The sequence below is a fragment of the Rhyacophila brunnea genome, unplaced genomic scaffold, assembly GCF_057557595.1.
Source record: "Rhyacophila brunnea isolate RB1 unplaced genomic scaffold, BYU_Rbru_1.0 scaffold_8, whole genome shotgun sequence".
Taxonomy (NCBI): Eukaryota; Metazoa; Arthropoda; class Insecta; order Trichoptera; family Rhyacophilidae; genus Rhyacophila; species Rhyacophila brunnea.
Window position 1 is genome coordinate 6,379,541 of NW_028233350.1, and position 25,938 is coordinate 6,405,478.

The window sequence follows — 25,938 nt, forward strand, 5'->3', positions numbered from 1 at the left end:
GACTTTGTCGCCTAATTTTTTTATAGAGGTTCAAACGTTTTATTTAATACCTCTAGGTATAGGTGGTACAGGGGGTCTGTAGGTAGTACAATATTTAGTTTCAATAACTATTATAAATTTCGAGATCATAGACAATAACGAGGCTGTTATTTTTATGTAATTGCAACCCAAGTCGTTTCAGAAACTTCAAACAAGCGTCTTCTACCTTCTGACGGGTGAGAAGTATCGGAGATTCTTGGCGTTAATCACCTAATTAACATTTCGGTAGTCAAAAATGCCTTCTGCCGCGAACGGTGATATAGAAAAGCATGCTTCTCAGCAGGTCGTTGACAACTCACCCGTTCGTCGTGTAGTAGAAATTTTGCAAATGAAAATTGCTGGCTTGGAGAAACAAAAAGTGAGTAATACTGCGACTTGTTTTAACCGATGCGCAGTCATTGAACCTATTCGACGTTCGAAAACCACCGCCGCCTTTTTCGCAAGGTCACGATTGTTACAATCCATTATGTGAGCCTAATGATATATCGGTGACATCTCCTTATTATGTATTACATTTTATTACATTATTCTCATCTGTCATTCGTCATAGTCGCCGCCATCTTTGACATGTGCTTTGCAGTATACAAGCTATACGATAAGCCCACGCAAATGTCATTCAATAAATAAGTTGTGTTTGTCCCGAAGAGTCGTGTGTAGTCTAACTCACTGGATTTCTTGGTATCTGGCTGTCGATTGTATCACTATCGGCAGCTGACTTGTCAAGTTACTCACCTGAATTTCGAATGGCAGGTATCTTAATTTTTTTTTATTTATTGTGATTACATTCTTTCTTTTAGAATAAACTTACGAGTAGAGATGTAAAATCAGGGAAGGAGTCGACTGAAGAACAAAAAGTGGTGGGTCTGGCAAAATCTGAGGAGATTTCCCAAATGATAGAGTTTGTCTGGGATCTGTGCAAGCAAGTCATGGGAATAGCCATTCTCTCAGAAAACGAAGCAAAGAAGCAAGCACGAAAGGTAAGTCGTTCTTAGCAATTGTTTGAAATTATTAGAATCAATCATTTATCAAAGATGTTTGGTAAAAATACAATACTTGTACTTAGTTGTCTTTTGAAACCTAAAACCAACTTCACAGTTGTGCTCTGAAATCTATTTGCTCGAGTGTATACTATCTTTACATGGTTAAGGCTATACCTCAGCTGAGGCATGGTCTAAAAAGATCGTGACTACGCGACGCGCAGGTTGTGCAAATGACGCGTGCAGAACAAAACATAATTTGTCATAAAAATTCAACATGCGTCCATGTAATGTTATGTTTATTGTTATAATAGTAATAATAATAATATATTCATTGTCATGTTTTCTTTTTCAAAAAAATGGGTAATGTTTTTTAGTCATCTTTACACAATTTAAGAATATATTCCTCCGACGCCATCACAAAACAAATTGACGTGTTCACAGCTCGACTGTCGCTCTCCGATTGGCAACGAGTCCGAAATTGTTGAAAATTATTTGCCGTTTCACTGAAGTATGCTCTTAAAAATGTGGTACAAGTCGGTTATGTGCAATACACCCGCAAACACATTTTGAAAATACCCGATATACTGAATTATTTGTTAGTTTAGGTTTGGTCAGGTTAACTTGTACCGAAAATGTTTGTTTGAAGGGGAATATTTTAATAATATGTGAAACCCCTAGTAATCTGTGATTATAGAGTACATAAGGAATATAATTCAAGTAGCAATTCAATTTCTTCATTCAAAGTCCCATAGACTATTATTTAATTGTATAATATGCCTCAAGTACCTACAACATTTTTGTTTTTATCAACCATAATAATTTATGAACAGTAAAACCTGTCACTTTGATTTTGATATAAAATTCGTAGCTCCTAATAGGTTTAAGTTTGAAGATACTCTTTCGATTGTTCTTAAATTATTGAAAGACTAAGCACAGGTGTCTTTTGTCACGGTGACAGTTTAGTCGCTGTCACTGTCTTCCAATCGAGCGCGCGCACGGGTGACTAAACTGTGACCCGTCACGCTTTCATTCTAGCAATGGATTTCGAAGACGCAGCAGTGATTTGTGCTTATTATCAGACATAGAAAAAATGCACGAAAGAGACGTTATTGGGTATATCCCATTAGTAATGAGAGGCTACTCAAGGGAAAGTTTTACACTTTATACGAGGACCTCCGAAGCTATCCTGTCTTTTTATTAAACAAAACATAAAAGAACGGTGAAACCTACCATCATTTTTTTTCATTTATGTATTTTAAAGGCGAATTATAATAATAGCAATAAAAAAACAACTGTAACAGTAGGTAGGTATAGGTAAATCGTTTTACAGTGGCACCATGGGTACGGCAAATGCGGCTTGCAGTTGTAGTGGTATTGTTTGCTAGCATTGAAACAGGCATTGTCGCAAGCAATTCAATGCACGCGCGAATCCCCTATGGTGCCACTGTAGAATGATTTACCTATACCCACTGAGTTCGTACATAGATGACAAATTTTCACTTTGTAATAAATAAACGGTACTTAACAAAGTAAGTAAAAAAAAGTTTAACCACAAAGTTAATGCTTTAAATATGAATCAAATGGACAATTCAATAACATACCAGTCACCTACAAAAAAAAACAAATAATACTATTATTTATATGTCGGAATAAAGTGCAAAACCAAGGTAAAAAAAAACTAGAAGAAATTATTATACAACACAAAAATCCTGTTAGCAAATAGGTACTGCATAATATTTATTTTTTAAATTATCAATAACCATGTCTTTGCTTTTTGTACAAGGTGGTTGTTAGTAATTTTGAACAATCACAAACACCCAGGCTTTGATAAAAACACATAAATACTGTGTCCTCACCGGGTTCGAGCCCAAATTTTCGGGTAGAAGGCCAGCGCCTTACACACTGTACCACTAGAACCGCCTACTGCATAATATTATTAAAAACACCTATTTCAATAAAATGCCAGTTACACAACCAACAAATAAATTGTATTTCAAAATGAAGAGCAAGACATAACTAAAAGATTCAGACAAATATATTTTAAAACAAAAATCAATAAGCTAATAGGTAGGTACCTACTGCTAATATTAATTATGGTATTTTCTAAGTATATTTGACTGTTTTAGGTAATGTTACGTTAAAAAGGCAAAGTTGTAGCATTTTACGGTACTAGGAACTGGAAAAGGAGGAGTTGGGATATTATCAAATCATATTATGCATTGGTCTCCGATTCATCAGCTATACTGTTGCTATTTGTATGTCCTCCCTTCGCAGCGTAGTGTGTTGAACTGAGCTGCGGACGCGTCGCTGAGCGACAATTTGTCGCCCGTGCGCGGGCTCCCATATAGAAGTACAGACACGGTGACGGTTTCGTCACTCTAAAGTCGCCGGCTGGAGGAACTAAAAAGTCACCCAACTGTCACGTCGCTTCGTGCGCGCACCTCCTTATACTGCATTGTATTTTGACACAGCGACGAAACTGTCACCATGATAAAAGTCTGAAGCGTGAATCAAATTGAGGTGCATGTCGCGGTGACAAATTTATTCTATGGTTTCATCATTTTTCAGAATATTTTGAACGATCACCATCTCTATAAATTCACTGAAGAATGACACTGATGAGGAGTGCTAACTATAATGTACATATTATTAATTTGAATTATTAATTATTCATGCTAATTTCAATTAATTTTAACAGTTTCTATGTGTGCGTACTTTAAAATTACTTGCAACATGACATCCATAGATAATATTTTGAACAGAACCCAACCTGCAGACCATAGATAATAGACAATGTTCTTATAGAAAATACATAGTGCCAACTGCTAAAAACAAAAACACGTAATTTTGACATGACAGTAGAAAAGTGTAAGCATGTAGAAGATGATAAAAACGTTCATTGAGCTATGCAGGTGTCGATGCAGTGCAGTTCAACGTGAGGTGACCTCATTGTTGTTCTGGTGATTTTAGCATATTTTGCCAACTGACAATGTTAGTTTAAAGGTTCAAAATGTGCTACAGGATGGGAGCATCAGCCTGATAACATTTTAAACACCAATAAAAACAAAATTACACAATTTTTTCCCGTAGCGGCAGCTTACTGTGACGTCACGTGATAGTCAGCGACATGCACCATAATATAATTCTATATAAACCAGTTCGCGGCCTCTCACTTGCCGCCATACAAAACCTTCCGGCACAGATCAGGAAGAGTGCTACTGAAAAATACCTCGAGGGGCCATAGAGCACCACATGCGCATCATTGATCTACAAAATTTTAATATTTGCTAGCAAACAATACTGATGTAAAATTTGATAGTTTGGGCAGGAGACCAAGGAATGCAACAGGTGCGATACATAGTGTGATTAGATCCTTCTATTTTTTGCGCATAGAAGTACTATCGCAGACAGTTATTGTGATGGTGATATAATGATCTATTGGTTGCGGTGTTTAGGAGAGTGCTCTACGCAAGACGCAGGATGTGGAGCTGGTGCAGGAAGTTCTGCTGGTGCTGGACTGCCTGGAACAGCTGAGCGAACCGTGTGCCCGATCCGACTTCTTGACGGGGAGCTGCGGCGCCACCCAACTCACCGCCGCTGACTTGCAAGCCCTCGACGACATGTGAGTTCTTCATGCTTACTTACTTGAGATGTATACTTGGTCTATTTTCTGTGAATTCACTGGTAGGTAGTCTTCAACAGCGACCAAAATTCAAATGAAAATCTGAACGTTTCTACATATTTTAGTAGGACGTACATTAAAAGCTTAATTAAACCAGCCGACGCGCAAATCCAACGATCCACGCCGACCGTCATGAGGAAACGGCATTATAGTGCCTGTATAAGTTCAGTAGGCGTTCACATGTCTTCGTTTCAATGTTCATTCACAGTATATTTAAGTACTTTAATAATTATGAATTTCAGCTATCCAGAGGTCACTCCTAAACATGATCCGGAGGACGGAGAAACCTTCATGCTGCAGTCGTCCAGCGCCGCTAGACACCTGGTGGCCATCGTAGACGGTGTCGACAAGGAGGTGACGGGTACCACCTACGCCCGCCTCAAGACTGTGGTGGGCGCCGTACACAGCTGTGGATACTTTGACAGGTCGCGAGAAACGCCCCAACCCGAGGAACCAGTGCCAGAGGCTCCTGAAGAGGAAGAGGAGGAGGAACCGGTAGAGGAAGCCGAGGTGCCCGCCCCGGTCCTATCCGCGCTCGAGCGACCCGCGCCCCCACCGCCCGCCCCCCGCGCAGTCCCCGCCCCTTCCTTCCCAGCACTGCCCCCCCATCCTGCCCCTGTCACCCTTCAACAGGTCGAGCAAGCCTACTTTTCCCGGCAGTACGGCCATCGCCAGGCTGTACCTGAGGTGTTCGGGCCCCAGAGCTTTATTTTTCTCCAGGAGTCTGAAATAGACTGCCCCGAGATTGCTGGGCCACCGTCCCCCGGACGCCTCTCCCCCGCCCCTATTCCCTCGCAAACCTTCACTAACCAGAGCTTTTCCGCCCCCCCTCGACCGTTTGACCCCGAACCGCACACAGTCCCGGTGCCCCAACAGCCCTCCCCGTGCCCACCGGCGGCCCCCCACCCTGCCGGTTTCCCTGTGGCCGACCCGCCCCCTCCGATTCCAATGCCCCCTGCCCGTCGCTCCCTGCCCTTAGGCCGCTCTCCGCCCGATGCCCAGTCCCAGTCTCGTGGACCCCAGCGCCCCCGTCTGCCCTCACCCTCCTTTCGGCACGGTGCCAGCCGCAAACGTAACTCGGGAACGCGACCCTCCGATGGCGATCCGCGCTCGTCCCCACCCGCACGACGGGGAGACAGCAGCGCTGAGCGATTGGAGATAGATGACTGGAATCCGTCCGATGGCCGAGGGGGCAGAGATGGGTCAGATAATGACAACCGGACAGACCGCGGCCGGTTCCGACCTCGCGGCCGAGGAGGGCGCGGGGCACCCACCGGGAACTATCGTGGCCGCGGAGGATTCCAGAACCAAAACGGGCGGGGCAACGGCGCGTACGGCCGGAGTGACGGCTATCAGAACGGGGACGGCGGCGATGAGGGTCATGCGGATGGCGGCCGATTCGAGGGGTCGCCCGCTGGAGGATACCAGAGCGGAGGATCCCGGGGTCGCGGGACGGGTGCCAGAGGCGGCGGGCAGAGACCACGCGGGGCTCCTAGACCGGCCGCTCCCCGGGGTCCGCCCCGCTCGCATTATCCTCGTCGGGCCGATGGAAATTCCCACGAAGCCGGAAACGAGGGCCGGCAGTACGCCGACTGACTCTCCCCGCGGTGACCGTGCCAGTTTTAGAAACATTTATCGTCTCCCTGTGTTTTGCAAGTCGACGCCTGCCCTCAATCTCATTGTGACCGTTGACGTCGAGTTGGAACGCTCGCGGAGCGACCCTATATATTATTATTATATAAAATAATTCTAATTTTAAATGCTAATTGTATATTTTAGCTACCTAATATATCTGATAATGCGATACCTCTATGTCATGATGCGGAGAAATCGGTGATTTTTAGAAAATCAAAAGTGATATGAGATTTATTTTGTTATTGTTTCCGAGCGTCCTTCCTGTGTTCCGTTCGTCGTCCGTTTCACCGGAGACATTGTTCAATAAAAGCAAAATCGACCGACTCGTAATAGATATACTTTAAGTGTTTTGTACTGCTTTAATATAAAAATAAATAACCCATCGCATTTAAGGTTTTCGTTCATCCGGTTTAATTTTTCCAATGTATAATAATTACAAATTAGACTGATGAATAAGTATTTCGAGCAGGAAGCTGTGTAAATTTAAAAATAAAAATATATGAAATTGAAACATTATTTTATTTATAGACATACATACAGTAAAACCTCGTTAATACGAATTCCACGGGACTGAAAATCGAAAAAAAATTCTAATTACGAATTATGAAATGTATGGGGGAAAAATATTACAATTAAAAAAAAAATTGATTTTCATCAATGTCGTTTACGATCATAGATGTGCCTATTAAATTTCCGGTTCCCTGTGTGTTAATGGGTCATAAAATGTCAGGATGATTTTTATTACTTTAAAATAAGTAATTTAATTATCTGTGTTCTTATTAACGAGGTTCTACTGTAATATATTATAATTGTACATTTTCCATATGTTAATTTTATAGTTTTTATTGATAGTGCATAGATAAACAGTAGTAAATAATATGATTAGTATCCGATTCACTGTCAAACGGAATGATCGTAATAATTCCGTACCAAATGATATACAGTGAAACCCCGATTCTACGATTTTCAAGAGACCCTAGAAAAAGAACGATAAATGCGGGATATATAAAAAAAAAACTAGTTTTTCTACTGGGTCTTTTCGACGTCTTGAATTATTTTCAGTTTCTCGGCTAGTGTTCTAGTTTTCTTCATTGGGGACATTTTAGTTGTGACTTATAAAACTTTGTGATACGAGATGCGAGGCAAGCCTGAACGTCGACTGACCTGTGCAAACAAAGCGATGCGACTGCAAGGTCTGTTATAGACTGTAATCATAAACAGTTATACGAAAGCGAAATGAAAAACGGTCAATCGGGATAATATTTGTGACGGGACCATAATTTTTAGACGATAGATCGAGGAAAATGATAAATCTGAGAACGCTTAATGCAGGATTATTTAACATTGTTCTTATGGGTATTTGGCGGGACTTTCAAAAATGAACAATCCGTGCGGGAAAACGATTTATGCGAGAACGGTAGATCGGGGTTCCACTACTGAAAAAAAAGTATTGATACTTGTAGCGCAATGCAGAACCACATTTACATGCTAAACTTAATAGCACCTGTACACGTGCATGGATTTATTTGCAGCAATAGTGTATATTTTAAACTATCGTGACAATAACTGTTTACAAGTAAAAGTGCTGACTGTCTCTCCAATCTCATTCTTCAAGAGTAAGTAAGACTCAATGTTGTCATTTACTACCATTGATATACTACTGGATGAATCATATGCTTCTTAAAACGACGCCCGATTTTCAGCGAGTCGGCCTTTGTTAAAACTTACTGGGTAAGCCCGATCTAGCTTGCATCTTACTCTAACTAATAGTCAGCGCATGACGACTTGCTCTGTCTGCTTTGCGTTGCAGCACCCTTAGGTTCACTATTCCAAGAACGCAAATTTAGTTTTACAGCCAGGGCAATACGGGTGAAATTCGGGAATCCATGTTATCGGTCTTAACGCATTATACCTACAAGGAAATATTATAAGACGATATTCATAATATCTTTTGTGGTACACTTTTAAAATGACACTTGTATGGGAACTGCTCATGTAGTAGTATATCAATGTTTACTACATACACTTACTGTGAGCTCACGGACTGTCTGACAACGATCTTTATCTCTACGAACATTATCATAGATTTTCTAAAACAAAACATCACGAATTTAAGACCTCCTTCCTCTCCCCTCATCATGAACACTCGTAAACTCAGTACACCACTTCCTGACATTCCGCTGGTTCATCACAATTACATTTGGATGTGAGACGACGATGGATTTCGATAGGGTGGACTCTCTCCTGGCAGTGGGGTTCGACAGCGGAGTGTCCATCTCAAACGGACACAAAGGTCACACTGAAGCAACTACCGAACCGTCTCAATACTCGTTCTGGAGAGGGAAGTCTGTGCTACACGCCAGTGCTGCCATGTTTAGAAAAATAACATCCGCGTCGCCGAATATGAATAAAGGTCTTCAATTCCTGGACAACCCTCATAATTATAAAATAACTTATTATTCAAACAAATCCAATCACACCAAAATGGTTTTAATCATTCTATAATATATAATGATTAAAACCAAAAATTAATATATGATATTATTTCTAATGCATCTTTCATCATGGCATAACCTGTAATATCTAGATTGTAAACAGTTTGACGTGTAGTGAAAGATTGAATGAAAAAACACGGGGCCTGCGAAATCACCTATAATCACTGATAACGGAAACCTAAAACTATTGTAATTAAATATTAATTGCATTTCTAAAGTACAGTTGTCATATTTTTATCATCGTTGAACAATTCACTTAAACCGAGGATAAGAGAAATTTTAAATATGGTATTATTTTCAATAGAAAAAGCTAACAAACCTAGTTAAGATGCGGTTAACCATAGACAACACGGTCATAACTAAGACAAGCTAAATTAGTGATTCTGCATGGCGTTTTAATAAAGACCGTCTTAGTTAAGACGGACGGTTCTGCATAGTGCTCCTAGTACCGAATACCGTATAAGAAGTATTGTGGAACAGCAGTACCTCTAAAGCAATGATACTCAACCTTTTTTTTCTTCGGGCCAAATACATATATTTTTAAAGTAACGCGGGCCGCATCACTACTGGTGTGACGAAAAAAATCATAAATCCCCCATTTTTAACAAAACATTTTTGAGATTTTAAAAATTATGTATGTTTTTTAAATTAATAGTGTGCAATAGCAACACTCTTATACCAGATAAGTCGAAACGAATCTCAAGATATACGAAATTCCTGATAGTAAATGTGTCTCGGGCCGCACATAAAAGCTTAAAGGGCCGCAGGTTGAGTATCGCTGCTCTAAAGGATTTAATGAGTGCCGTCATAATTAATATAATCATCTGGTCATACTCAAGTTGTCGCCAAATGGAATAAAAAGAGAGTAAACATCTCCCGTTTCAGCCTATATAGCGGTAGGCCATAAAAATTATTATTAAAACGATTCATCTCTACTTCAATCAGATATATGTGTGGCTATCAATGGTTCTGTGAGATCCGAGCAGTGTCGGTAGAATACATGACATATGAATCGTGTTCAAAGTAATGTTTATTAATTAATAATTAGTTAAATTAATTATTGTTTAGTATATGTAATTTCATTGCATACATTTTTCACACAATCGAATTACTACTTAGTAAGCACTTTGTTTACCTAAGTGATATTCATTAAACGTTTATTATATTTTCTCACCAAATGGCTGAGATACTGAGGTAAGCATTTTCCATCGTGACAGGTTCAATAAAAGGCTGTCGGGAGGAAACAAGTCAGTCTCTCCGTAATATTCACTTGATAAACTTGTATCTTGCTAGAGAACTTAGTGCCTCGGAAAATAACACCTACCTCTGTTATATTGTACCGATTACACCCTTGTATGTAACCATAAATAAACTCTCACTTCTCCATCATCACAAATAACCACGATCGTCTTTCATCTACCACTCCTACATAATGGTTTCATAAAACAATGATTTCATTTTACTTTTTTGTTAACTAGGTATATAACTATTATAACCAAAGCGATGATTGTCAACCAAAGTTAGTTCATGCTAAGGGTTCCGTAAGATATGTGAAATAAGTACAAGCTAAAACCTATTCTTATAATTCATATATACACCCGATCCTCTTTTTAAATGGGGGATACGTTCCAAAGACTACCGTGCAAAACAAAACCGTGTAAAAAACTATAAGGTGCCCATACAAAAATGGTAGATGGGTTCTATTACTTAATCAAATCAAAATACGAAATTCTTGAACTCAAAAATAAATCGAATTTATTATTTATACATAAAAATACATAGTTTTCGATTTAAATTAAATTTAGCATAGAGAAATATATTCATTCGGTGTTGATAATAAATGTGCCCGTTTACTGCTGTTTTTCGCTGGTGAAAAATCACTCATCGCTGGAAATATTTAATGACGCTAACGCCGAAGCACGCACCGTGTCTCTCGTATCAACCCGAAGTGACTGACTAGTGGCACCATGTATGTCTGGGCGGCATTCGGTGTCAACATGTATACACCAGTGACGTGCGGTCCATTTCAACACGATTTTTGGATAAATATGTACAATACTTGCATACTTATTTTTATTCTTTTCAGTTTTTTTAAACTGTGTTAAAGTGAAAAAATCAGTGTAAATAAAAATAATCGCTACTTTTTTAAACCGTGCAAAAAGAGGACCGGGTGTACCTGTGAAGCATTTTTAATTTTTAGCTTGTTGGTTATTAAACAACTACTATACAAACTTCCTCAAATTAAAAAATGTTGAGAATCGCACAGCATTACTCCAATCAAGATGCTTATTTAGAAATGTTGTACTACTATGTAAAAATCTTGCGAGGGGCCCCCATTTCTATACATGAAATGCTATTATTTTTCCCAAAAGAAGTAAATTGCTATTTTTATAATATCGACTGGGCAAAGCCAATATCATATTTTTTCTTTTATTATACAGCACTAAATCATCAGTCTTTCTTTATACATCAGCAATATTAAATTTGAGGCATGACTCTAGCGCACGTAAATGCGGAAGTGTTTCTAAAAAAATTCATATGATTTTGGCGGGTTATGAAAGTTGTTGGATCGTTCCATGTCGTATGAAATTAGATTATGTACATATTTTTTGGTGGATTTTGATCATATGTGGATGAGTTTCTGGAATAGATGCTTCATTATGTAAAGGGACATAGGGTGAATAAAAAAATCATTGGTCTATTATCTAATTTATTCAGCTCGATATGTGGATACATACATTTTAAGAAAAATAATCTTATAAAAGCGAGTGACATTAATGTTTACAAAATATATATTCTAAATTCATATAAAATTTAAGGGAAATTATCTAAATATTCGCTATTAACTTTCAATGTACACTCTGAAAATGTTCACATTAATAATTATGCCTTGTCATTTTTGCCGGGATGAAAAGCTCGACCGCTCCGAATTTTACTTACACGAAACAAACAATTTTCAATTTACAAATCTTTTTTAACATGAGAGAAAAAAGATCTTTCTAACAAGATAGATATACAAAACAAAATAGAACATGAACAATCTACACATCTGTAGTCCTACGGATGAGGTTTTATACATTTTTACACAAACATCCCATTCTTGTTCAGCTTGAAGACAAAATAATATGATAATATTAATAAACAAAATACCATGCACCGCACTGACTAATATTTAGTCAATGATCTGCCATCTTCAACTTTTTGTGCTCAGTTTTGTAATATTAATCTTGATTTCATGTCACACACTAATTATTGTTTTCATTTGTTGATTATTCCTGTTGAATTCGATGAAAAATGATTTAAGAAGCCTCTACATAACTCTGATTAATAATTAAATATATACATATCATCATTCCATCTTATAAACAACAAATCTAAAAAAAAAAATCAGTATATCGTAAAGCTTGTATAATTTTCGTTTTAAATAAAAATAAATGAAAAACACTACAAAATGACAACCATTCTTGGATTTTTGTGGGTTGATTGTTAAAATACTTATTCAAATTTTTTACCAAAATGAAATTTGCAAGTTTTTCAAGATATTGTAAAACAATATTATTTTGTAAATGTATAACATTGCATGTAAGCTTCCTCAGTTCAAGTGGGCTAACAAAAAAGAGGTGCCGGGGACAGATCGATGCGACCAAATAAATTCGCCCCGCCTACTTCTTGCACATGGGAAGAAATAATGTCAGCACACCTTATTCACCGTGGTACCACTATAACAACAGTCATTGATTCAACCGAGATGAGCCAACAAGGTTCTAGAAAGTTTCACTATCTAAAAATAGTAGCTTTGATTTTAAAATCAATAACTGCAAATTGAACTGTCCCAAGTCAATTTTCAACACAAAAAAACAGGGTTACGGGTGAAAAATATCACACTTAGCGGGGAACTAAAGTAACTGAAAATACAATATGCCTTCCAAATTGTTTTTATTAATTCCAAAATCAGTAATATTCATACAAAATTAAAACATGAAATGAAAATTAATTTATTTGTTTGCTAAGTAAATTTCAGATAACAGTGCCTGTCGTTATTAAATTTGTTCTAATATTAGCCAAACATGCTTACTTCACTATCAACCGCACCAACACATTGTAAGTTGTTGGCGCATAGTGTTATTTTGTTTCAGTTACATATACGGACCGATAACAAATTAAAAATCTTATGGACAGAAAGATATAAACAATAAACATGGATAGGTACCTAAATGATAACAACAAAATACATACTAAAACTACATACTCAATGTGTCAAAATCAATTTGGAGTTTTTAACAAAAATTGAGTTAGAACAATTCAATTAACAGTTCCTGAAGCTTGAATAGTACAGCTATTATTTATTTATAGTGGTCTTGTATTTTTTTCTAAAATATACATAGTACGATATAAATCGATCAGCTGTTAAAAATAATATCCAAAACATAGTAATTATTTATTATAATGAAATCAGCTGCAATAAAAATCTAGACTTAATGAAATAATATTGTGTTAAAAATACATAGTTTTATTAACTAAATAATGTTGTGTGTATCATATTGTCTAGTATCTTGTAAACCTCGTAAATTCAAAATAACCTTTTTCATGAGACAGTAAAAACAGTCTAATTTTCATTTACAAATAATCAATGATTCCTGGACAAACATTATGAGGTTTTTGTGGATTGATTTTTTTACAGAAGTAGATAAATATTCAATAATTATGGCGCATTAAATAAAAATCTAATTTTCGACCAAAATGGCTTTTGAGAGTTTTACAAGATAGATCAACGATATATTGGTAAACATTTCCACACCAAATTGGGTTTTCAATTATCGAGACAATAATATTCTTGTGGAACGTCTTTTATAGATATTATACATATGGTATTCATGCACCCGAGACATGATTCATGATGAAATCGTTAAGGTAAGTAAATTTTTGAAAGATTGCGCCTGAAAAATTAACCCATTATCAAATAATCAGTATTGTGACGACAAATACTTATAGATGCAGTTTTATAATTTGCTTTTTATATGTCATCCAAGAAAACAAACAGCTGGAACTGTTACACATCGGCTAATAATGTCGTGGGTTCAAGGTTCGAATCCTGGGTCTAGCAAATATACATATTTTTTTTCAATTTGTGTTTGGAGTAAGGACCTAAATAGGTTGAGCAAGTGGCTGACATCCATTTCTCGTATAAACAAAAATCTGTTAATACAAACCTTCACTTTGTGGAGGCCCATATGATCCTATTAGGATCGGACATTATTATAACTCAATAAAATCCTCTAAAAGACATTTCTGAATTCGAACACAACCACCATCAACGTGTCGTACTCTCATGGGATTAGAATAATTTTCATTTCAATATAATTACGTAACAGTCCCTCAAATGATTTAACGTAAACCGCATTGAATATTTGTCATAATTGTAGTAATTTAAGATTATGTGGTGAATTAATTCCATTAATAACTTCTGTCTTCCTTTAAAAATACTTGGCACCGTATATTAAATAATTATTAATTGTATATATTCCAAAAATACAAATTATCCACATTGCGCCATGCCAAAATTTTGCATAACGCAAAGGCTAGGCAATATATTTTGTGGCTTAATGGAAAATGTTTATTTTACTTATAAATTCGGCCAGCAAACATACTTCTTTTCATCCGACTATAAGTAGAATGAATCTAAATTTGTGTATCTTCATTGCTAAACTCTTTCACATCATTGAATATATTGTCATTGAGGCAAAAGTCGCATGGCAGTTGAGTTAAATAGATTTCTTTAAAACAAAAAACTTTTTATATAATAGCTGTGCATTTTCACAATAAATAAAAAACATCAAAATGCGATATTTTATTTTAGTTACATCCATTACTTTTGTGGTTAACCCCTTAACTTAATTAATGATAACAAATGAGAAGATTACCAAAAACAACCCTCACCACAAGAGAGCATGATCGTAATGCCTAGTCTGGATCGACATACATAATATGCACGCAAACAATAATTTGTAATTTTTTTCTGTACACAAATGCTGATATTTGTTTGAAACTATACACATCTCTACACCCTCAAACATTGCTATTAAATTAAATGTAGTTTAAACAGTCCATATTGTACAAATTATCACCATTTAATCAGAAAACATCCTACAAGAACATGCGTCATTACTTCTGATGACAGTAAAAAATGGCCACACTTGCATGTTTGTTAGTACATGTTTTCTATCCGCAGCGGGATACAAATGTTTTTATACAACGTCTATTTGTTAACGGACAGATATATGTTGGTTAAGACGAGGTTTAACTATTTTTCAGGCGCAATCTTGATTGTCAAAAATTTGAGCCGGATACATGCAATGCCGTGAGTTGCTAATCTCTGAACTATTATCAATATTTTCACTTTGACTGGTACGCATACGATAAAATAATACTTTGGAATGTTTTTTTACGTTTAACCGATACATAAAAACAAATTCGCTTTCATAAAACTAACATTTTTATAATGATGACTATGTAATATTACATTGAAATATTATGTCCTTTTTTTTTTAATTTTATGGCAGATGATTACAATTTGATGTCCTTCAAATACATAGTCGTAATAAATTAATACATCAATTAATTGTAAATAGTTTAAGAAACTATATTATAAATTTATAACATGTATCAATTTATTTAACAATTTACGATGGAGAATGTGTCTCGAGTTCGTTATTGAAAAAGTTAAATTATCCTCACACCAAAGTCACAAGTGACACTTCATTATGCCATCGCTAATTCTTGGCAATTGGGACCTGCAACGGCATTAGAATTTTTAATTATTTCCAGGGAAATAGTGAAAACACAGTAAAAACTCTAATGACGGCTTGGAATTATAATTGTACAATTTAAGAGAATAGAATTAATCAGAATGAGCATGATAAATTTTATTAAACATCTTACTACAGATATACCAACATCCGGTGTTTGAATTTGCAACGAAGCTCATTGCTGTATCAAAATGTTAGCATGTATAGATCCACCAGTATAAGTTGTCCGCTGAGTGAGGGCACCATATGCTAACATTTGACATATCATTCAATATTATTTATACTGTGATAAGCTTAGTTCTAAATTTGAACACCAAACGTTTTATGATGATATATTTAATAGCAGTAGACCTATTATAGTGATGTAGGTGCTCACTAATTAATTGTGTACCTGTGCATTATACCGACCAATTAATTTAACGTCCACGATAAAATATACACACTACAGGTATGTTATATAAACATAAGATATCTGACATATATGTGGTCATTTGAACCCATCGATTTGAATAAACCAAAACCCAACAACATGTAAGTAATATAAAAACCAAATAAATTACTTATATATATATTTTTTTTTAATATCCTTGGGATTGGTCTCCTTTGATGTATTGGTTAGTCTTTGTTGAGTTTTGTGTGTGTTTGATATCAATATTTATTATAATATTGTGAATTTATACAAAAAATATAATATACAGTAAAACCTCATTAATACGAATCCCATGGGACCGAAAATAAAAAAAAATCGAATTACGAAATATGAAATGTAAATATTAAAATTTGGAAATTTTTTTTTTTTTGATTTTTATTAATTTTGTTTCCGATCGTAGATGTGCCTACCAAATTTCCGATACAATTCTTTCAAATTGAAATCTATGCAAATACCATGCGTCATTAATCCTTTAATTGAAGTTACTAAGTAAGTAGCTACTCTACAACCCTGAGACATGTGAGTCATTGTTTTTGCTTTGAGTGGAGTGCAGTTATGCCTCTGATGACAGCGCTGTGTGTGTCAATCGGTCATAAAATGTCAGGATTATTTTTATTACCTTCATAAAATAAGTAAATAAAATATTTTTGATGTTTTAAGAAAAGTCTGTCACAATTTTCAAAGACTGGCTCATGAAATATTGTACTTTATTACAATTTATTGAATATTTTTATATGCCAGGACTCTGAAATCATTTTGAATTATGAAGATCGAATTAAAGGTATGGTTTTATATGAAAATAATGTTCAAGGGACTTTTCTTCGCGAAAATTTCGAATTACAGCGAATTTCGAATTATCAGTGTTCTTACTAACGAGGTTTTACTGTATACATAATATTATTGAAGTGTTTGTTTTTTATATTACCATGTCTTTTCTTCAAGTATTAATTGTGAAAAAAAGTAATAATACTTTCACATTTCACTTTGTACAGTTAATATCATTCAGCGGGGTCTATAATGTCAATTTCCCAATTGATTGAATCGACACAATCGAAAATGGTATTCGAGCGGGTCGAGTCACAGAAATGTCAAGTGTCGCCGCTTGCGTCTTTGGTGTGGTTTAACTTAAATACTTACGAAAACGAAAATTCCCCATATAAAATAAATTCAATTAAGGCGAAGCAAATTTTATTAAGATTTGCTGTATTGTTTTTTGTTGGTTGAATTTAGTTACGTTATCCTACGTAGAAAATAATTTTGCTTATATGTATACAGAATATTATTTATTGTATCTATTCAATGGCACTCTCGCTGCAGCTTTAAAATAATATTAAATTTAGGGACAAATCGTCCGTCCTTTCCTGATTCTTCACCTTTTCACTTAATTGTATTGATTCAAGCACAATTAGCTCAATTATAAATTATATAAATTTGAGTCTCTAAAATAGATTTTATTTAAATTTTCCATAAATTGACTGCAAATCGGCAATCATTTATTCTGTAAACCGACTGTCAATTAAATATAAAAAATTGTATTTAATTTTTATCCGTGAGACTCATGAAAAATTATTTATGGAAACGATATAATAATAAATGTACATAGTTCAAAATAAAAAAAAAATGTCTGTCAATTAAGATAGATACATATATTTTTGTAATTAAACATATCCTATTACAATGTTTTTATAACTATGGAAATTTGGTTGAAAAAATATGCTTATAAAAAGACGTGGGCACTTGATTGAGGCTAATATAATACTTATTTCACGGTCTTAATTAAGTGGTGATTTAGAATGAATTATCAACGTTGGTGATCTCGTTATTGATTTCGATCTGCAAACAACACAACGATTTATACTGCTTCCATAAAAAAACATCACCATCCTTTGCGGTGCACATAGAAAAATAAATTAATCTCATTGGACAGTTCAGGCGTACTTCACGTACTTAATTATGACCGTGACGTGATTATGTATGATTTATGCATGCGCATCTCAGCTGTCAGTATAATAAAGTAGGTATATAAAATTATTATGCATTGATTTAAAATAATTTAAATGACGTTTAGACTTTAGAACGAAAGAATGAATTTCACATTATTCAACATTATTGAACAGTTTCACATTATTGTAATAAAATCAAAATGCAACATATTGTTTAAAATTGTGTTATTTCATATTTATACACATATTATAATATTTGAGGTGGACAACATTATAACGTGGAGAACACATCCGGGGGGAGGGTTTTATTACTTTTTTCACTTGCGATTGGATTTTTTACAAAAAAATGCTTGTTACTACATTTTTGTACTTATTGAAAAAGTATGAACATTCCGTTCAAAACAAGGCATCTAGTGTGAATAAGAATGCACATATTATAAATAGAAACTATTGTAATATGCATTTATTATGTAATTACAATGACAAAATTAATCATCAAAACGTTGTCATTAAAAGTATTATGTACTTAGATATCGATTTCATTAATATTTAACTCTGCCACTATTAATATTATCTGAAACACAAAAAAAAAACTCCAGTTACCGAATGAAATGAAATGAAATAAATTTATTCTCCCATGTCAGCAAACAGCAAAGAAAAAGTAATTAACCGATTCAGTTGGCAAATATTTATCACATCAAAATACGTCAACAGAGTGAGATTACTGAAATTACGGTGGAAATCGAATAAATGACGTCTCACGAGCGAAAGATAAACATTGTGACATCTCAAAATATTGTTATCTTCGCTATGTTTTCATTTGTATTAACTGAATCGCACATTAACAGTTTAAATTTTTGAATAATCGTACACAAAAATTTCAGTCCACGGCGAGGTCGACAACCCGTCAGAGAATTAAAAATAAACGTCTTTTTGAAAATAAAAATAATGTCATATCTGTTCGGAGAGATACAGATAGATCATATTTTCTAATACTGCTTTATTCAGCTGTCCATTGTCACTCAGAGTGGGCTTTACCACGATAATTGTCAATCGGCCCTGAGCATCGAATCGTTTAAGGCCCACCCGAACAAATTTTCCAATTTTCCGCCGGAAACAACACACACTGAAGAACGTACCGCATTTATCATCAGTCGAAAATGTCACTTCACGCTGTTTTATGTTTCCACCGTCGAGTACGATTGTTAATTTTTGCAACGTTTTAGAAAGCACTCTGAGCGCGAGGCGGACGCGTGTCCAGTTACATGTGCTGTCTGGGCATGGAGAGAGCTTGCCGAGATTTCCTCTCCATCGATTCCGCCTCCGCCCATGACTGACGGATGTCCCTGAATAGCTGGAACGGAAGAAAAAGAAAGTCAGCGAAAAAAGTTTTATCTATCGTACTGATCTATGTCACATCTAGGTCTTACCTTCACTTCGGAATCTATAAGATAGTAAGTAAACTATGATGAGACTCCCGCCGAGTTTTCGAGCCTTTCTTTGAAAAATATCAGCTCCAGCAGGAAAATTGATTGAAAATACATTCATTCCATTCCAGACTCTCTTCTCATCGTTTTAGGAAAAAATAGTTTTGCCATATTACGCCGATTGCCTATGTTGATGAGATTTTTACTAGGTAACTTGAGTGTCCTCTCATACTTTTCTGTCTGTTATTTCTTTCAGTACTACATAATATAGCCAAATCACAGAAATGTCAATATTACGTAGACAACGACTAAGATTTTCCAGTAATAATAATAAGCAAGTCTGTTGATTTAATTTCTTCAACTAAGTCGCTATCTCGCTAAGTAACCATAGCATACGGTTAAGCGTTACAGAAGACTCAGCACAACTATGCATTTGGCCATATGAGATTAGAACACCCGCGCACTCTTTTCTGGACGACAGCTCAAAGAGAATAACTGAAAGGGAATTACCTGCGAGAGCCAAGGTTCATCGGCAAGAAGCTCGTTGAGGATGAGAGTGGTGTCCTTGAGGGGGTCCTGAACCCTCTTGTCGGCCACCCGCTTGTTGCACTCGAGGAACATCAAGTACTTCTGGTGCGAGATGCGGTTGAAAAGCTCGACACGATGCGCGCACGAGCGGCATGCCGCCACCTCTTTATCGTAGGCAACACGCGGATCGGGCTGGCAGGGTTCGAGCGTGGCCGCATTGTACGGTTGCCCGTACGCCTGGATGCGGTGGCTGGCGCGCTGCACACGGCACGCGGAGCAGGGCACGCCTGATGCTAACTCTGCTACACCTAGGCAGGGCCACGCCGCCAGCGCTGCCTCCAGCCCCCGGCTCCAGCCTGCCCCCGACGCCACCCGCCGCCGCCTCTCCTCTGTTATATCGTCCACCGTCTTCACGTTCGACAGGAAGTACTCGTCTGCAAAATGGAACAGTCCCAAATTAAAAGCCACACCTTAACAACAGAAAGACCTTCCTTACTGTCTCTAAGACTAACTCTCCCCATAGGTATCTGATATTATATAAGATATCTAAAAATTTTGAGAGCCCTGAATATCGTGGAATGAAAAGTTGCCAGGTGAAACGATATGATTGATTTGCAGATCGACAATTATTGAGGAGCTGAGGATTAAAGGAATCCAACCAAATTGACTTCAATGTCGAATATTATGTGATTATTAATTCTATATAACTGTTTTCAATATTCTGTAAATGACATGTCTTATTCATAAATGAATTGATTCATAAACGAATTGCGGATATCTATGAGAATGTCGACGAATTGAAATTGATAGGTGCCCTGGCGGTGGGTAAGACGGAAGAGCTTGGAAGTTCTTTAACAGAATAGGAGCGAGGACCTGATCGGCGGATCCCTTTCTAGAAGGGAAGAGGCGATATGACAGCGAGTCGCAGTCAAAGCCTCAGTAAAATCACAAAAAAAAAAAAAGACATTCAGAAGCCAAGATAATATATCTTCTTGATGTCTATTTAGTGCTAAAGGAGTAATAGTCAGGTCAAAACATTCAAATTTGATATGTTGCGATGAAAATAATTACATTTTATACAAAGGAGTTCATGGAATCTACAGTAATTCTATCAATGCAATGTTTACTGTTCATTTTTTCATTTCTTTCCTTAGAGCAACTATGAGGTGTGGGAGGGGACTATCGACTAAAAAAGGTTGAGAGATACTGACCTAACATCATACCATATTTAACTACATTAAATAAGACAATGCTATACAACTACAGTAGAATCTCACCAATCCGGCACTATCTGAGTTAGGCAGAGGCGGGTGATCGTGTCTCGGTGACTTTTGCTTTTACAAGAAATAGGTGTTAGCCACTCGCTCAACCTATTCTCTACATTGAAAAACAACATATGAATTTGCCAGATGCGGGATTCGAACCTGAGCCCTGCGACACTATATTCCAACCCGGTAACCGCTCAATTGTCGTGGGATACTTGGGTCGGATATTTTGGTACCGTCCATAAAACTTGATAGTTTTTCTAAACCCATCAGTAGGAAATACACGTCATCTTAAGGGGGGACGTGCGCCGCGTAGGTCAAAATGGACATTTTATGCTATTTTCAAAGCGTGATCCTGGACATTCCTTAAACGTTGTAGATAATCTATTTATATAATTTTGAAGCCTTATTATCCTTTATATTTATTTTAAACATTTGACGACTGCATAAAGTATTTTTGGCTCTATATTACGACCGCTCACCCTGGATAAACGTCAGATTTCTTATGTCAATACTTGAAAGCATCTAAGCGAGATTTTTTGAGCATAGACAATCATGGAAAAAACCGCTATTATATGGCAAAAACGCTATTATAAGCGTAGACAAGTACAAATATAAAAATCATTTACAATGTATAAAATTCAAACATTTTAAATTAATAAAATTCGCCGTTTTCAAACATCAGTATAGCATAATAGAGTTCGCCAATGCATTTCGTAAAATTTAAATAATTATAAAGTAACCTAAGACATTCGTGCTTAATGCGATCCACACACCAAAGCGAATTATTCACAGCGAATGTTCGCCAATCAAGCTCGTATTGACTTACGGGAAAGAGCATGCGACGCACAGATTTCGGAAGGGAATTAAGTTATTATCTTACAAAGTTCAATATGGAGCGCTGCGATTGTTTGACGTTTCGGTATCGAGCATTCAAATAATATATCAATAATTTTATACTAGCTGAGCCAGCTGGCGGTCGCCAGTCTGTCGCGCTAGGTTTTGCAGACGGCTTGGCGGTGTTGGATTTTAATATAATTGTGAAATATGCATAGATGGCGCCATAGTTTTCCCTTCGGGATGGGTTTTTTATTCACGTCAGACAGTTTGACATTTCGCTGATTTGTCATTTTTACGATTTGCAAATCGTCACTGCCAATATAAATTTGGACTCATATGCGTAGTCTATTCAGTAGTCTGGCCTTCACAATATCGTCTAACACCGCCTTAGGCTGCTATGCCTAGCAGAATCGCCGATTGCTACCACTGACATTTTAATTTTTATATGTGTAGGTATGTGCAGTTAAATATGATAAATAATTATACGCCTCAATCATTCGAATATAAAGCAATATATTATGTGATTATCATAAATAGCGATCCAATATAATGTGATATTAATCTCCTTCGGGTCCCATTGAGATAATAGAAGAAGATTAGTAGTGTAAAAAATAAATTTAAACATTATTTTGTTTCATTGTCTATAAAAAATAAATGCCTACAGCCATAGAATAATATTTAAAAAATCAAAATTTTAATTAAAAATTAACCTTAAACAATATAGTTTCCCGGTGCGGGACATTCATATCGAGACAACTGTTGATAAATAATGAAGCAATACATATTATATATGAGAGGAATAGAACAATTCTGATAAGAATAGGAATTTATAAGACCTAAAGATGTGGAATTAGCTTAAAGAGGCCTTCATCCAGCAGTGGATTGATACAGGTCGATGACGATATAAATGGGTAGGTATATAAAATCACAAATTTAAAAAATAATGCAATTTATATGACCAAGTAGAGTAGAATTAGGTTGAGATAACCTTCATCCAGCAGTGGATTGATCTTGGTTGATGATGATAATGACGATATTATGAATAGGTAAATATAATATCAACAATTTTGATAAATATAGAAATCGTTTAACCGCTAGTAGTAGAATCAGGTTGCGGAACCCTTCACCCCCTGGTTGAAGATGATAATCATTATGATGACAATATAAATATGTAAATAAATAACATTAGCATTTTTAATAAATATAGAATTTCAATACTGTCAAGAATACAATCAACGTAGAGAGGCCTTCATCCAGCAGTGGACTTATTGAGGCTCGTGATAATAATGGCATTATATATAGATAGGTAGATAATAATATCACTGATAAATATAGCAATTCAAATGACAGAAAGAAATAGAACCAGGCTAGGGAGGCCTTTATCCAGCAGTGGATTGGTTCAGGTCAATGTTGATAAGGATGATAGAAATAGGTATAATATCACAAATTCGTTTAACCGCTAGAAGTAGAATCAGGTTGCGGAATCCTTCATCCAGCAGTGGATTGATCCTAGTTGATGATGATAACGATATGAATATGTAGATAAATATAATATCACCGATTTTGATAAATACAGCAATTCAAATGACAGAAAGGAATAGAATCAGGCTAAGGAACCCTTCATCCAGCAGTGGAATGATCTTGGTTGATGATGATGATAACGATATGAATATGTAGATAAATATAATATCACCGATTTTGATAAATACAGTAATCCAAATGACAGAAAGGAGTAAAATCAGGGTAGGGAGGCCTTTATCCAGCAGTGGATTGATCCTGGTTGATAATGATTTAAATAATATGTATAACACCAATTATTGTTGAATACCTTTTAAATATTTTTGGGTTATATGAGCTAATTGAATGTATATAAGTTTCATTGGTTTAAAAAATTATCATTTAACAGCCATAAAAAAAATGTTACGTTATCAAATTTTGAAATATTATTCTATGGTTGATCCAGTGTTGCCATGTCTACTGAAATTTCAGTAGATCAACTGATATTTTTTGCCAATATACTGAATTTTTGATTTTTTTTCGAAATTCAAGAAATCTACTGATATTTGTGTTTCTCCATAATTGTAAATTAACTGATGATTCTTTTAATAATAAACTTGAAATGATTTACGCATGACCTTTTTTGATGTTATACACTTCTAAATTGACATAAAAAGCATTGTAACTCTACCCAAGAGCGCCATTTTACCCATTAATATCATCATTGTTTACAATAAATTAATATTATTAGTTATTGTTATTCTTATTAGTTTTAAATCATATCTAATAAACACATTTTTCAAAATCTACTGATATTTTATGTAATCTACTGAATTTTTTGTCAAAATCTACTGAAATTTTAAATTTTGACTTGGCAACACTGTGTTGATCGCATAATACTGAAAATGCTGAAAATGCGCGCGGATAACCGGATTATAAAATGAACAGTTTTAATGGAAATTTGTATAAATGTTATTACGAATAAACGATTTTAATGTGTTCAGTTATTATAACAGGATACATTTTTAAGTGACGAAAGTTAACAAAGTGTCAGTGGAATCGTGAGAAGTCAAGAATGATAAAAGTGTATATAGATTATTATTATTATGACATCTACCTATATCCTACCTAATAATATGAAATATCATTTCCTTTTGATTTAAAGAACAGTGTTAAAAATGACGATTGTTTGTCATACTCGTTTATAGAGACATTAAAAATATAATGATTATTAAGTAATTAACGTAAATAATGATTACAATTACAATAATTGGTCGATACGGATATTTTTAGGTTATAGGGGTATAATTTTTGAGACGACCTTATGAATAAATTTGCGAATGAAATCTCTCGGGAACATTAATAAATAAAATAAAATATGTGTATCTGTCGATTCGATTAAGAATAGTTTGTCAAAAACGTATTTTAATTTAAAATTGGGGATGATATTAAATCAGTGTTGCAAGTAAGTGAATTTTTTCCCAATCGAGTGCCCGATCAATAAAGTCGCATGTCGCTCGAAAATGTATTGGGAAGTAAACAAAAATCACCGAAATCGACTGGAAATTAATCCAGCGGGTGTCAACTGTGAAATTATGATTTTAAACGATTCGAGAACGGATTATTTTTTTGAACCCATCGGACATGACAAATAAGCCATACAATCGCTCGCCAAAACCCGGGAAAGCTGTAGGATAATAATATATAGGAGATTATCATTGATACAATTTGTCTCCGACACTGCCATCCATTCGCATTTACCCCGTCAAAATATCCCGAAAAAAGCACCCGCATCGATATGGAAGGTCCGGTCAAAAGAGTCTCAAAAAATAGCCGAATATATGACAAATTGATGGCTTTCATTGTATCTTTAGATCTGCTGCGTGAATAAATGTTACGTTTGTTCATTAACAACAGGTAAGTAGGGAGCATTACAGCGGCGTTGGCTTTTTTTGAGACTCTTTTGACCGGACCTTCCGTACCGATGGCGGGTGCTTTTTTCGGGATATTTTGACGGGGTACTTGGTGAATATTCGCGTTGGTTTGTGCGAGCCTTAAACCTTCGTATAAAAACGCTCTAAATAGTTATGCGAAAATAAGGAACATTTTTCAAAATAACGTTATTTTATATATAAAATTGAGCCGTGTTAACTAAACGACATTGTTATAATTTCAGATAATTCCGACTCAAATTTGATCAATAAAATAAGAAATACGAGTGAAAATGGATAGGATGGCTTTTATTTACTCTTTGATTAGTGATTGTTCTTATAAGATTGTAATATATATCCATAGTCAGTATTCCGTATCCGTATTCATTTAATTAAACGTATAATAAATAAAACAGGCTCCAGTTTATGAGTCCCACGAA

General features: G+C 35.7%; 2 protein-coding genes across 3 annotated transcripts in view; one reads left to right on the forward strand and one right to left on the reverse strand.

Moving 5' to 3' along the window:
* The first annotated feature begins 185 nt into the window (after positions 1–185).
* LOC147063864 (uncharacterized) lies at positions 186–6,847 on the forward strand. Its single transcript, XM_085958949.1, has 4 exons — positions 186–397; positions 837–1,016; positions 4,475–4,641; positions 4,944–6,847. The coding sequence occupies exons 1-4, from the start codon at positions 275–277 to the stop codon at positions 6,295–6,297; spliced, it is 1,824 nt and encodes a 607-aa protein (XP_085815075.1). The 5' UTR covers positions 186–274; the 3' UTR covers positions 6,298–6,847.
* A 10,851-nt stretch (positions 6,848–17,698) lies between these two features.
* The window catches only part of LOC147063865 (uncharacterized), a 32,721-nt gene continuing 24,481 nt past the window's right edge, over positions 17,699–25,938 (reverse strand). For both annotated transcript variants that reach the window (XM_085959153.1, XM_085959152.1), the window contains 2 exons: positions 19,948–20,399; positions 17,699–19,364 (listed from right to left, as the gene is read on the reverse strand). In XM_085959153.1, coding sequence (XP_085815279.1) covers positions 19,272–19,364; positions 19,948–20,399 — 545 coding nt within the window. In that variant the 3' untranslated portion in view covers positions 17,699–19,271. The remainder of the gene's footprint in view (positions 19,365–19,947; positions 20,400–25,938) is intronic.